This window comes from Echiichthys vipera (assembly GCF_963691815.1).
Source record: "Echiichthys vipera genome assembly, chromosome: 4".
Taxonomy (NCBI): domain Eukaryota; kingdom Metazoa; phylum Chordata; class Actinopteri; order Perciformes; family Trachinidae; genus Echiichthys; species Echiichthys vipera.
Window position 1 is genome coordinate 33161112 of NC_139829.1, and position 14695 is coordinate 33175806.

General features: G+C 46.6%; 1 protein-coding gene across 2 annotated transcripts in view; it reads left to right on the top strand.

The window, feature by feature from the left end:
* Positions 1 to 14695, top strand: part of hdr (hematopoietic death receptor) — a 16981-nt gene extending 2286 nt beyond the window's left edge. The window contains exons 2-10 of one of the 2 annotated variants that reach the window (XM_083912275.1): positions 1367 to 1520; positions 2571 to 2699; positions 2835 to 2946; positions 4148 to 4239; positions 4442 to 4537; positions 8662 to 8702; positions 10203 to 10460; positions 12044 to 12080; positions 13154 to 14695. In XM_083912275.1, the coding sequence (XP_083768401.1) occupies positions 1367 to 1520; positions 2571 to 2699; positions 2835 to 2946; positions 4148 to 4239; positions 4442 to 4537; positions 8662 to 8702; positions 10203 to 10460; positions 12044 to 12080; positions 13154 to 13443 (1209 nt within the window). In that variant the 3' untranslated portion in view covers positions 13444 to 14695. The remainder of the gene's footprint in view (positions 1 to 1366; positions 1521 to 2570; positions 2700 to 2834; positions 2947 to 4147; positions 4240 to 4441; positions 4538 to 8661; positions 8703 to 10202; positions 10461 to 12043; positions 12081 to 13153) is intronic. The other variant, XM_083912276.1, reaches the window with a different exon arrangement.

Here is a 14695-nt window from a genome sequence, read left to right on the forward strand (position 1 = left end):
TGTCTGTCTGTCTGTCTGTCTGTCTGTCTGTCTGTCTGTCTGTCTGTCTGTCTGTCTGTCTGTCTGTCTGTCTGTCTGTCTGTCTGTCTGTCTGTCTGTCTGTCTGTCTGTCTGTCTGTGTGTGTGTGTGTGTGTGTGACATACACACACACACACAAAACAACACCTTTTTGTGTTCTGTGGAAATAAACTGCAGCCAGAATTACAACATGAGCTAAATGGATCTCTGACTCAGCGTTTCCTAAATATAATCCCAGCTGTTCTTGCAATTCATAGGTTCAAAAGTGTGTGTTTTTAATATGGTTACCCGTGTATAAATATATACCTGTATGTATGTGTATATAAACTACTCCTATAGGTGGAAACAACAGCCTTCTGATCCAGAATATCACCCGTAACTCGAGGGAGTGCATGTGATCTTGTAGCAATGTAGGGCAGCGCGGATAACTGGGAACAGTACTGGGTGTGGACACTTAGCTCATACCTGTGCTTGCCTTATGTGGGCATTTCAGGTACTGACTGTATTTACACTGTGTTTGTGTTCAGACATGAGTGTGTCCAACCTGAATGAAACCCCCGTCTGCTCGGATCCACCTGCCCATGTCTTATCTGGTTTATGAGCGCGTGGCCTGATAGGAAGTGCGTTCCATTGGTGCGGCGCAGTCCTTTGAAGTGTTGCATCATCTAAAACGTGTTTCCCTTTATGTTTGGAGTATTAGATCTTAAGATACGATTCATTTAAACAAGCAATTCATCCGTACGCTTTTAAATAGTGGACACTGTTGGAGGTCTCTGTCAGCAGCATTTAGGGCGCGCTCACACTGTCCATCCGTACCGTTCCCCGCTCCTATGCGCGGTACACTTGCCGTCCACGGCCCGTTTGGGAGACGTGGGCTTTTGTAAAGCACAGCACCACAGATTTTGTCGGATTAAAAGATTCAAAAACAGTCGACAAGACGCACAAAAACTCCGAGGTCTACGGAAAGATTTGGAAACAAAGCCACGCATCGCCATGAGGTCATCAATGCGTGTGACGTGTTACGGCGTGATGACGTATAGGCAGCAAGAAGCATTCTCCGAGGCCCAGGTAGTGAGTACAAACGGGCCTGGAGGGGGGGATAAGTACCCTAAAGCACGGGCAACGGTACAGACGCACAGTGGGAGTTGCGCCCTTAAGAGCTGGAGCCAATACATTTTAGGAAAACCTTTTTTAAAAAAGACGTTTTTCATACCACTCACTTTTTCAAATAGTTGAATTTTCTGCCACGGCGCTAATTGATTAATTGTTTCAGCTAATTAAGTGGTCAATGCATTCATTCTATTATTTGTTTTAACATGTTTACTGTTGTCGTCTTTTATCCAACAGTTTTTTGGGATATTGATGTTGAACCTCGAACTCTCAGAGGCATACCGGCTGTCTGGCCTTGACGTAGTAGGCGGCAGGACGCGGAGGGACGTCCCCTGCAGTGACCACCAGGAGTACCGGCATGGCAGCATCTGCTGTTTGAACTGTCCAGCTGGTAGGACACATGGAGACGCACTTGATTCAGGGCCCAGCCACACGAGAACGCGCTTTCCTATAAACGCACATTTTTAATACCGGTTAGGCCGACCATCCACACGCAGCCGGCGTTATCGGAGTCTGAAAGCGGTCTTTTCTGTAACCAGGTCCCAGAGTGGGAATATTTGAGAACGCCCCCCCGTGGCGTTGTGGTCTGGACGGTGAAACCTCATACTTTGTTAAACGATGCCGTCATCTCCCCACCTCGGACCTCTGACCCCTGCGGCGTCACATAACAACAATCGCGCTGCTGCGTGAGAGGACAGAGACGGACCCAGAGACTGTTTAGTGAACTGGACTCTGAGCCACATGCATGGGACTGAATGAGGCCCAGCACAGATTTCTCCCTTTTCCCTGATGCTCTGAATAAGGAGCTAAACTGCTCTAGGCTCTGTTTCTAAATCCAGCTCAGTGAGGACACCAGCTGCAGAGTGAAGGGGCTCCCAGCAGCCCCCTCTGCTCAGTGAGGACACTAACTGCAGAGTGAAGGGGCTCCCAGCAGCACCCTCTGCTCAGTGAGGACACTAACTGCAGAGTGAAGGGGCTCCCAGCAGCCCCCTCTGCTCAGTGAGGACACTAACTGCAGAGTGATGGGTGCATCAGAGTCCAGAACAGCACCAAAGTCTCCACTAAGACCAGAACCAGGGACACGTTTGTCTCTAGGATGGAGGATTTGGAGAGAAACTCTCCGGTGTTTGGATTCTCCACAGCGTCTCCCCGTCTCTTCTTCTCTGTTGTTGGTGTATTTCTGTGGCAGTTACAGCGCCACCTCCAGGCCTGGCATGTGTACTACAGCGCTTTCGGCTGGTTTCGTGTGGACACAGATATTTCTTGCGCCGACTCCGTGTGGAAGGAAAACTTTTCAAAAACGGAGGGTTTTCGATCGTGTGGCTGGGCCCTTAGTCCACTGACACTGTTCTGTCACAGGCTCGATTCTGTTCTGTTGAAGGCTCAATTAAGCAGGTGTATAAAGAGATGTCGTGTGTGTGTGTGTGTGTTTCTCTGTCAGGTACACGTATGACATCACCTTGCACCAGAGCAGGAGTGAAGGGGAAGTGCGAGGAATGTGACGACGGGACGTTCACTGAACATGACAACGGACTGCCGTACTGTTTCAAGTGCACACAGTGTCGCCTGGGTAATTCTGCCTGACGGCTTTACACTATCAATCGGGACGGCTTTGGACGAGAAATCAATATTCAACCTTTTCAGAGTGCCGGGAGCACAAACTCGGACTTAACGAGGTCTTTTTTTTTATTCGTTGCTTTCTCAGATCAGGAAGTCGTAAGGCCGTGTACTCACACTCAAGAGACCGAGTGTCAGTGCAAGTCGGGACGGTTTTGTGCTCCCGAGCAAGCGTGTGAGGTGTGCAAGAAGTGTTCGAGGTGAGTCCAAAGTGCAAAGCAAACTGAAAACACACCCGGTACACAGCCTCACTCATTTCAAAGTTTTTCTCCTTGAGCTTTACATCTATTTAAAAGCCTTTTTAAATTAATATCTATCAACATGCACACATGAGAACATTAACAGGCCTGTCAGTTAGGGCGCACTCACACTGTCCTTCCGCACTGCGTCCCGTGCTTTAGGGTCCTTGTCCCCCCCTCCCCTCTCCCCCCGCGCCCCAGACCCGTTTGTACTCACACTACCTGGGCCTCTCGCAAATGCTTCTTGCTGCCCATACGCCATCACGCCGTAACACGTCACACGCATTGATGACGTCATCGCTTTGTTTCCAGATCTTTCCGTAGACCTCGGAGTTTTTGTGCGTCTTGTCAACTGTTTTTGAATATTTTCATCCGACCAAATCTGCAGTAAACACTCCACCTCCGTATCACACCAACGTGAACCTTTCACCGCCATTGTTGTTGTTGTTAAATGTCCGCGCATGGTCCCTCCTTCTTTTTTCTATGTCCGAACAGGCGCACATAAATTACTTAAGAACCGCCGTAGGTCTCGTGCTCGTGCTCGTACATGTGCAAACGCTCTCTACAAAAGCCCACCTCTCTCAGACGGGCCGTGGACGGCCAGCTGGCCGCAGTTATGCACGGAGCGGTTGCACTCACACTGGTCAAACGCACTAGGCTTTAGCCAAAAAACCTGTTTTGGCCCGGTGTGGAAGGACAGTGTGAGTGCGCCCTTAGTGAGCTTAAACAAAAGTGACTGATCATATGACCCACTAATGAAAGCACTTGTTGCCCCCCCCCCCCATGGCTATGGCAATGCCAACAGCTATGCTACGTTCACTTGTAATCGGAAATTCCAACTTCTGAGTCAGGCTTGTAGTAAGGGCCAAAGTATAATAGTAACGTATGTGTATAGGTTTAAGAGGGTAACCTATAGGGGACGGACTGGAAGTATACAGGTGAATGTGTTTCAGTAAAGTTTACAAAAGATCAAAAAATAAATAAATATCAACACACAGTGACCCTGAACGTGTCAAAATGGAGGCTCAGAAAGAACTAACTCGCCTGTACTTGCATCCCACTGCCACAGAGGGCGCTAGAAACAAGCTAGCTCAAATTTTAGGGAGTACAACTTTAAATCCTTTATGCTTTCAATTCATCTTTTCGCCTCTGTGCCAACTAGGTGTGAAAAGGATGAGGAGATAGTGAGGAACTGCACCTCTACCTCCAACACAGAGTGCAAGAAAGTCTCGCCTGACACCGGCTCTGCCTCAGGTACGACACCCGGCGGTTCGAGTTCCTCCTTAAAAGCTCAACACACACTTTATAAAGACAAAATATTCCACATATTCTTTCATATAGATCTTTCATATGCATACTGTGACTTTACATATGTGCGAGGCTGCAACACCAGAGAAGAAACAATGTATGAAATCTAATATTTATTCTTTTGTCTTTGTTTTTGTGTGTTTTTCAGCAACAGCCAGTGTGATTGTGGCGCTCGTGCTGTTTGCTGCCGTGGTAATTGTTGGGATAACAGTTCTGTGCATAAGGAGACGTCGTAGAGCGACGGGTAGGTGAACGACGAAAGTGCTTTTGAAATGTATAAAGGCCGGGAAACGTTTAAAACCCTTCATTTCCAAGTTTTGTAAACGATGAAATCAGCATCGGGGGGAAGTGACTGTGCTGTTTAAAACCATTTTAAGATAATTGATGGATATTTAAGAACAGGCTCGTGTTGCATTCGCACGCTGCCATAATCTGTATATACTGAATGAAACAATGACAATATCAAAGGGTGCGGTCAGGAAATTAAAACCTGGCGGAGGAAATGAGAGCATGCCGTACGACACAACGCGTTTTAATTTGTGACGACCCAAATGTGATGCACTGTAGAATCGCTTCTCTTGCTAAAGGCTAAAGACACTCCCGCTCCTTTATAGCAGGAAATGAAGTGCCGTCTTTAAATCTAATGATATTCTTGTCGAGTGCAGAATCTAAAGACGGGGGGGGGATTACCAGCGCACCTTTGTGTGCAGGGATACATCCATTAATAAATGTTCAGTCGGGATTACAAAGACATTTCACTTCACCTGTTTAAACGCAGTCCCTGAAAGTAAATGTCTGATTAAAGGTAACACAGAACCGAATTGCATCAGGCCGCTAAGTGAGTAGGTTTTAGGGCTGCAACTATTAATTATTTCCATTATCTTTTCATTATCTCTGTTAATGATTTAGGGCGCATTCACACTGTCCATCCTTCTCGTGCCCAAACAGGTTTTACAGCTAAAGTCTGGTTCCTTTGACCAGTGTGAGTGCAACCCCTCCGCGCCTAGCTGCAGCCCGCTTGCCGGCCACGGCCCGTTTGGGAGAGGTGGGCTTTAGTAAAGCACGTTTGCACGTGTACGAGCACGTACGAGCGTGCGAACGTGTACGAGCACGAGGCCTACGGCGGTTCTGAGGTCATTTCCTGTGCGCCTGTTGGGACCATGCGCGGACATTTAAAACAATGGCGGTGAAAGGTTCACGTTGGTGTGATGCGGAGGTGGAGTGTTTACTGCAGATTTGGTCGATGAAAAGATTCAAAAACAGTCGACAAGACGCACAAAAACTCCGAGGTCTACGGAAAGATTTGTAAACAAAGCCACGCATCGCCATGATGTCATCAATGCGTGTGATGTGTTACGGCGTGATGACGTATAGGCAGCAAGAAGCATTCTCCGAGGCCCAGGTAGTGTGAGTACAAACGGGCCTGGAGGGGGGGACAAGGACCCTAAAGCACGGGGCACGGGACGGAGGCACAGTGGGAGTTCGCCCTTAGTCTATAAAATGTCAGAAAATAGTAAAGACTCCAGTTACTTGTATTAATATTTTGTTTATTCTCGAGTCCATACGGACTGAGCGGTATTTTGTTGATTGATCAGCGAGTTGTTTCAGCTCTTAACGGTTCCAATTAGACCTTAGAATAATATGCACACGTTAAGGACACGTGGCGGGGCTCAAGCACTTAACACAGATGCTTGAGATGTTTTCTCTTTTCACTTTCAGTATTTGGTCTCTTATCTGTAGCAAACACCTTCACAGTACTTGTTATTGACAGCTCTTCTGCTTCAATGCTGACGGGTGCACGCCGTCTCACCCTACTCTAGTAACCTGTGCACTCAGGTGATACTGTTGCAAATCAGGTGGCGTGTTTTCTGTAGCTTGTGCTTCCAGACACATAAAATGAGCTGGATTTGGTTGAACAAAGTCCTCAGTATTTTCAGGGGAAAGCCAGAATAAGAGAGGCGTCTGAGGATGAGTCAGTATGCAGCTCCCAGCTCAGGCCCTCTGTGATCTGTTGTTGACACCACAGTGTTTGAAGCTGTCCTCCCGTAGTCAGCGTAGTTCCTTCCCTGCTTCTTCCCAAAGTCACCCATCACCTCCTTAGTCATGCTGGCGTCCATGAGTAGGTTATTGTCCTGACACCCGTAGGTCAGGTCCCCTTTATCTTTCAGACCGGCCTGCTAAGGTACTGACAAGAAACACCGTCCAGCACAGCCGTTAAATGTGTAATGTTCATGCCTTGTAGTTCAAATGTGATGAGTATTAATTACATTAGTGGGAAGTGTCAGTTTAAAATGCTCTCATGATGGTTTTTAGTGCAATACTTCATCAAGTATTTCCTATAAGCCACATGGTTTACGTATGCTTGCACTGGTGATTTGACTGTTTTTGTGTTGTACTTGAATAACTCAGGTTTAAGTTACAATACAGCTCAGTACAAACGGCCTTTGGCGCTTTTACAAACACATTTTTGAGGGATGCAAAATATAGTCAATTATCGTTACCGGCCAAAACATATCGGGATATTGATTTTTGGTCAATATCGCACACCCCTGACTGCAATACCGCAGCGAGCTCAGCCCCGTGGTGTTCCAGTGTTAAAGATAAGAATAAAAGATGTGTGTCCGCCCAAGCTCACCACCCGGGGTCTGCCTGTCAGGAAGGATCCACACGCTCAGTGAGGTGTTGAATCCCAGCTCCTTGAGCGCTGTGACGAACCCGGAGGGAGCTTTGGTGTTTAACGCTGGACTGTAGTCAGTGAACAGCAATCTCACATCGCTTCTCCAAAGTTATGTTCAGTTGTCATCAGTTTAGACTGTGATTAGACCTTTTAAGGCGCGTGATTTGAGTCACAGGGCGTGTAACACAGAAACCTGTAGAGAACTGAATGGTTCAGGATAAACGGGATTCAAGATTCAAGATTCAAGAAGCTTTATTTATCCCGAGGGAAATTATTGTGCAACAGTTTCGATACAAAGGCGGAAAAGGATCAGAGTAACAATAAGCATAAACATGATCAGTGATCACACTGTGTGCTCCACCCGGCCTCACCAACATGCCTAATATTTTTGTAGCAGCGCGGGCACAGAAACCTGCCTAACCGGACAACAACTGGCGGCTGTGACGCAGGTAGGAGCGCACAGTAGAAGGTGGTGCAGCAGATGATGTGCAAACACTTTTTGCTGACTATGTTGGATTGGGGGCAGCAGCTTTAGCAGGGGACCCCAAACTTCCCTTTCCCGGGCCACATTAACCAGCTCTAACTGGGGGATCACAAACCCAAAATTGATTACGCCCTGGTCTCCGTGATCTATGGATCTCGTCACCCAAGCAACTCAAGCGGACTCTGGCTTCTAAAAAAAAAAAAATACCCGTTGTAACACTGCGTAGGGTGGAGGTCTTTATCAGGAGTCGGAGATCTTAAGATCCGGTTTGAAGGACCAATTTGTTAGAAAAACCTGTAACCCAAGGACCGGTTCAGAAGCAGAATCAAGTTATAATAAATCAAGTCATTTAAACATGCAGTTGAACAGTAACGGTTGTCATGGTGATATATTTAGAAAACACAGTAAGGGCGCCCTCCCACTGTGCCTCCGTCCCGTGCCCCGTGCTTTAGGGTCCTTGTCCCCCCCTCCAGGCCCGTTTGTACTCACACTACCTGGGCCTCGGAGAATGCTTCTTGCTGCCTATACGTCATCACGCCGTAACACGTCACACGCATTGATGACGTCATCGCGATGCGTGGCTTTGTTTACAAATCTTTCCATAGACCTCAGAGTTTTTTTTCATCCGACCAAATCTGCAGTAAACACTCCACCTCCGCATCACACCAACGTGAACCTTTCACCGCCATTGTTTTAAATGTCCGCGCATGGTCCCTCCTTCTTTTTTCTACGTCCCAACAGGCGCACATTAATGACCTCAGAACCGCCGTAGGCCTCGTGCTCGTACACGTGCTCACACTCGCTCAAAAATAACATGTCGACGTTCTTCCCATCGAAGGTGTAGTGGGATGAAACGTAAATATCCTCACTGTTCAGATCAGACTGGAAGCTGGACTGGGTTTTAGTAAAACGCCGTTCCATTTGGATTCATGACCACGTGCAGATGTTTCCCTACTTTGCTGTCTGTCAAAGCCCACACAGCACAAACAGGCGCTGTAGCAGTCAGCCTCCTGAGCTCACCTATGAAAATCCCCCGCTCTGTCACCACTGATTGGTGCGACCAGAGGTGCTACGATGAAACCCAAAGACAGCCCCCGCGTTTTCTGCCCTTTTGTTCAGTGTTGATTCATCCATTAAAGTTAACTCTTAAGTATCACATGTGCTGTCAAATAGCTGCTTGTGAACCCCTCTGTGATCTCTTCCTCAGACTCTCCCATGAATCGACCTGATGAGCTGAAAGCTGGACAGGTGAGTCACTAATATTTTCTTACTTTAATGTGACAGATTTGCCTTTTTCTTTAAACCTAAATGAGGTCAATTTACCTTAACTTTGAAGCACTTTAAGATATAATGAAATGTCAAAGTGTGCTTTACGAATATTATTATTAAACATGTTTTTAGAAAGAAATCATGGCCGAGAAAGAACGAGGTCGCGGGTACAAGCGGCCGAAATGTGTTTCCTCAGAAGGGAGGCTGGAGTCTCCCTTAGGGCGCACTCACACTGTCCTTCCGCACCGGGCCAAAAGCGGTTTTTCAGCTAAAGCCTAGTGCGTTTGACCAGTGTGAGTGCAACCGCTCCGTGCATAACTGTGACCAGCCATTCACGGCCCGCCTGAGAGAGGTGGGCTTTTGTAGAGCGCGTTTGCACATGTACGAGCACGATGCCTACGGCAGTTCTGACTTAATTTATGCGCCTGTTGGGACATAGAAAAAAGAAGGAGGGACCATGCGCAGACATTTAAAACAATGGCGGTGAAAGGTTCACGTTGGTGTGATGCGGAGGTGGAGTGTTTACTGCAGATTTGGTCGATGAAAAGATTCAAAGACAGTCGACAAGACGCACAAAAACTCTGAGGTCTACGGAAAGATTTGTAAACAAAGCCACGCATCTCGATGACGTCATCAATGCGTGTGACGTGTTACGGCGTGATGACGTATGGACAGCGAGAAGCATTTGCGCGAGGCCCAGGTAGTGTGAGTACAAACGGGCCTGGAGGGGGGGACAAGGACCCTAAAGCACGGGGCGCGGTGCGGAAGGACAGTGTGAGTGCGCCCTTAGAGAGAGGGTGAGAAGTTCAGCATCCGTGAGGAACTCGGAGTAGAGCCGCTGCTCCTTTGCGTTGAAAGGAGCCAGTTGAGGTGGTTCAGGATCATCTGGTAAGGATGAACCCTGGGCACCTCCCTAGGGAGGTGTTCCAGGCACGTCCAGCTGGGAGGAGGCCTCGGGGAAGACCCAGGACCAGGTGGAGAGATTAGATCTCCACACTGGCCTGGGAACGCCTCGGGATCCCCCAGTTAGAGCTGGTTAATGTGGCCCGGGAAAGGGAAGTTTGGGGTCCCCTGCTAAAGCTGCTGCCCCCGAGACCCGACCCCAGATAAGAGGCTGGAGATGAGAGATATTTTTAGAAATGTTGGCAAATTCATCAAAAATCAAACCTTTAAATATCTCAAATTGTTGATTAATAATTTAATTATTGGTAGATTGGTGTTGATTGATCGGCAAAAATGACAATTTCTTCATTTAAAATAGCACCCACAAGAAAGTGAAGGTGTCTGTGATCAGCTTATTGCTTCAAACTATTCAAAGATCGTTATTTCCTCTGATTTTGTGGATGGAAAGAATACAAATGAACGCAGCGGCCCCTTCCTAACGTTGGCAGATTAAGAAACATAAAGGTGTCTTTAAAGTGACTGTCTTCAGAAGGACATAAAGCACGTCTGTTTGAACCTGTTCCTCGTCCTCCGCAGCATTACAGCAACTGTCCCACTGACGAGAGGAGCAACGGAGAGACCCGCGGACAGAGCTGCTCCAACCTGATTCTGCCCCGGCAACTGGTGAGAACCAAATCCTCGGCCGGTGCGGAGGACGAGCGCAAAGTGCTGTGCGGAAGCCTCAGCAGCTCAGCCAGTAACTCGCAGCACAGTCTAACCGGCCTGTCCTCCTCTGCCTTCCCTGCATCCGCCCCCCGAGCCGGCCCCAGGGTCCCCAGCCAGCCCGACAGGAGGGTGAGAGCCACAGCCTCGCTTCCTCCCTCGCTTCCTCCCTCTCCTTTTTCCATCTCACCCGCTTACTTGCTGCTTCAGTAACGCTTTGCTGTCTTAACTGCTGTCTGGTTACACTGGTCTGACTGCACTCCTCCTCCAGTTTACCCACTTTGAATCTGACGTAATAAAGTGCTTTGTTAGACTATCACACATGCATTAGCGTTGATGATGATGATGATGTAAAACTAGAGATATTCAAGCTTCAATGACATATTAACTGCCATCACATGAGGAGCTCTTTTCCAAAACGCTCTAAATCCATTTAAAGTTTTTTTTAGGAAAATGACATTTTTTACCCAGACCCACACATTTGGTTAATATTCATTAATCTTGTCAAAATGGTTTTTATGGCTCAGTCTGAACGTGTTGAACGGACGGACGACACAAAAAAACTCTCCCGCTTCAGAGCGCCGCCATGTTGGATTGCATAGAACACTCACTGCATTCTGATTGGTCGAGAGGACGTATCGCGTTTAGGCTAAAAATAGGTTTGGCGCTGGTCGCGGTTTGGAAAGGAACTGCATCTTGAGACCATTTTAAACAGGGACTCTCTCAACTTTTAACTTTTTATTATTTTGAGTCGCTCTGTTTTTTCTTTTTGGTCGTTTTCAGTCATTTTCAGTCGCTGTTTGTTTGGTTTTGGTCGTTTGTAATGACTTTGGGTCAATTTGTGGTCATTTAACAACTATTTATGGTCATTCTTTATGTCTTTGTAGTCATTTTGCACACTTTTGTGAGAGTTTTGCATTCATTTTGAGTTATTTTGCACTTTTATCTGTGTTTTTACGTGGATTTATAGTTGATTTGCATTTATTTGTGGTCATTTTGAGTCATTTGTAGTCTGTATTTGTTTGGTTTTGGTTGTTTAGTGTCATTTCGTTTTGCTTTGTAATAGCTTTAGGTCAATTTGTGGTCATTGTGCATACCTCTGTGATGGTTTTGCATCCACTTTTGGTAATCTTGCACCTTTTGTGGCGTTTTTACGTCGATTTTTAGTTGATTTGCATTTATTTGTGTTAATTTTCAGTCATTTGTAGTCGGTATTTGTTTGGTTTTGGTTGTTTAGTGTAATTTTGGAAAGGAACTGTATCTTGCGGACCGTTTAAAACAGGGAAATAAAGCGATTTGGCAGAAACACTGATGAAGCAGTGAAAAGGTTCTGTATACAGCAAAGTGGCTTGTGAAACACTGTCTTCTTCAGTTTCATCAGTCTGTGTTGTGACACAGTGGCAGGCTACTGTAATTGTGTTGTTCAGACTTGTGCCGATTTTGTCGATGAGTCACACGTTCCTCATTGCCCCTCCTGATTAACACGGAGACAGAGATTCACGTTGGCCCGCATTCTTCTATCAAACCCGACATGCATCTGTTGCTATTTTAGAAATCTATTTTGCAAGTACACTTTTTTTTTTCAAGTCAAACAAGGGAGCAGGGTGTTTGGACATGTCAGATAACTGAATATTAGAGGTAAAATGTGTGACTCATGAACGATTTCAACAGAGTTCTTTGTGGAATAATGATTGTTTCTCTCTTTTGTCATTTAGGAGGAAGAACCATTTCCCACGCTAGTTCCCGTGAATGGTAAAGTGTTTTTATTTTCATTCCTTCTCTCAAACAGACCCCTCCTTATCCTCAAAACAAGTTCAGTCAAAAGCAACTGGACTTGGTTATCCATCTCTACATTGGAGAAACAATAACAACCGCAGCATAAACGCACGGCCCAACACAGGGGAGCTAACGCTAACTCCTCAGGCCTGGACTCTGCTGCCCACTCACACCTCTAGGAGAAAGCCCACTCCTTTGATGACAGCAATGTCCACATCCTGGACAGAGAGGACAGATGGTTTAAAAGAGGTGGAAAAGAAGCATCTATGTAAAAGTAGAGAAATCATCGCTAACCAGAGGAGGAGGTCTGAGACTCCACTTCTCTCCAGTGTACAATGCTGCCCTTTCATCCCTTCATTCAACAATCTAACCTCAAAAAACAACTGTTCACAAATGGCCTCCTGTGACTCCAACGACTGTCGTTCAGACTCAATAGAGCACTAACGAAGTCCAGACCTACTTCCACCCACGACTGGACCAGGACCTGGACCAGGACCAGGACCAGGCTGGGACTGGACTGGCACTAACGAAGTCCAAACCAAATTCCCACCAACGACTGTCACTCTAACCACGGCACAAAGGGTTCCAGTGACCTCATCGGCCTTGTGAAAGGTTAAATACCTGGATCTCCACACCAGTTAGTTGGACCAGTCCCAGCCTGGTCCTGTTCCAGTCCCAGCCTTGTCCTTGTCCTGGTCCTGGTCCAGTCCCAGCCTGGTCCTGGTCCTGGTCAGATGCGTACATGAACTGATGAAGCCTCTTGGATGAGAGGTGAAACGTCTTCCTAGTTCAGTTGCTTTTGACTGAAATTGCTTTGAGGGTAACGACGACCTGGACACATGAGAACATTCACACCCTTGTTATGTTATTATGATGCACATATGGTACAGTTAGGTTAATAACCACAGTTGCTGCAGCCCTGCTTTGTGATTCAGTCCCCTAAGTCAGGTGTACTTCCTCTACTTAATGCTATTACTACAATTGTGACCGCTGCACATGCCTGAGAGACACCGGGGTGCTTGAACGAAGGTCTCCGTCTTTGTTTGCAGGCGAGGACTCTCTGAGGAAATGCTTCGAGTACTTTGAAGAAATAGACCTCCACCTGCACAAGAGATTCTTCCGTCAAATCGAAATCAGCGACAATGAGATTAAAAGCAAAGAGCACCTCCACTACGCCGACAAGATCCACGAATTGCTGAATATCTGGGTGGAGAAAGAGGGCCGAGAAGCCTCCTTAAACGACCTGCTGAAGGCCCTGCTTCATTTGGATCAAAGGCTCACGGCTGAGATCATCAAGGAGAAAGCAGTTGCCAATGATCATTACCTTTGCGAGTATTAACGAGTATTAAGTATTAACCCCTCTGAAAAAATGTAGTGCCTATGATTTGAGCTCATGCACCATCCAATTGGTCGGAGAAGCATTGCACAAGGCTGCCCCCATGTCGCCTCAGTCGCCTCTTCCGTGAATGTGTTCAGCCGTGGAAAAGTACAATGTTCTCATGACAGAAAGCGTGAGTAATGGAGCATCGCCTGCGGTGCGACGCCTTTGTCGGAGTAAGCTTGTGCATTGGCCAATACGGGTCGAATTCGCAACTCCCAAAGCTGCTCACTGCCCACAGTGGTGTTTCGCTGAGTAGTGATTATTCAGCCCAAAAAAATGCTCCGACGTGTACAAAGTGAATGTTTTACTGAAGCCACCGTACTGCACAGCCCACGCGTGGATCCTCAGGGTCCTGTTTAGTCCGACCGGGCTGAACGGCACGCCCGCCTGACCTTATGCTCGCTCCAAAATGAAAACTGGAATTCACCTGTTTGTCATTTGTTTGTTTTTGTCTGGCTGAAAATTATTTATTTCTTATAGAGTTTGGTTTCAATTCATTGTTATTGTTATTAGATTGGTTCCTTCATGATGTGTTATATTTATTGAGTGTCCTTCTTAGTGTCGTTGACTATTATTGATCACATTGATTGAGCAATCGAACGTCGACGCACGATACAAAACGCCCAAAGTCTTGCACTCGTCTTGGTCTCGTGCCTCTTTGGACCGGGCCGTTAAGAACTATCAAGGTGTTCCCGTTCGCTGATTCCAGTTTGTACAGAATGTTTTCTAAAATCTATGCATTTATTAGTTTAATGTAAGAAAAAAATATATTTTTTAATGGATTCATCCTGAACAGGAATCAATATGCACTGGACTTGATCGTGACCCACAGTCCTGTTACTACACGTATATGAAGTTATTACGGTGGAGACCAGTTATGTTTGATCTTTTATTTAAATATTTAAAACGATGCGTCTGATTGAAAGTGTTATCCTGATCATTGTTCTTGGCTGTTGTTGTTTTTTTTACCCCGTCTGTGTTGTATTTCTGTTCTGTCATTACACTTTTGTCACGATGTGACCACAACACCGGCATCTCGGTGGTTTACGAAACCACATCAGGTTCTGCTCGGGGCCACTGATGTGCTGTTCTCTGCTACATCATCGAACTACTCACTTAGTGCCTTGCCAAAGTGCGGCCTACCTTTTTACATAGGTTAGTGTAACGTTATGTGATGTACCTTTACTTTCCCATGTGTCTGTTGCTTTGT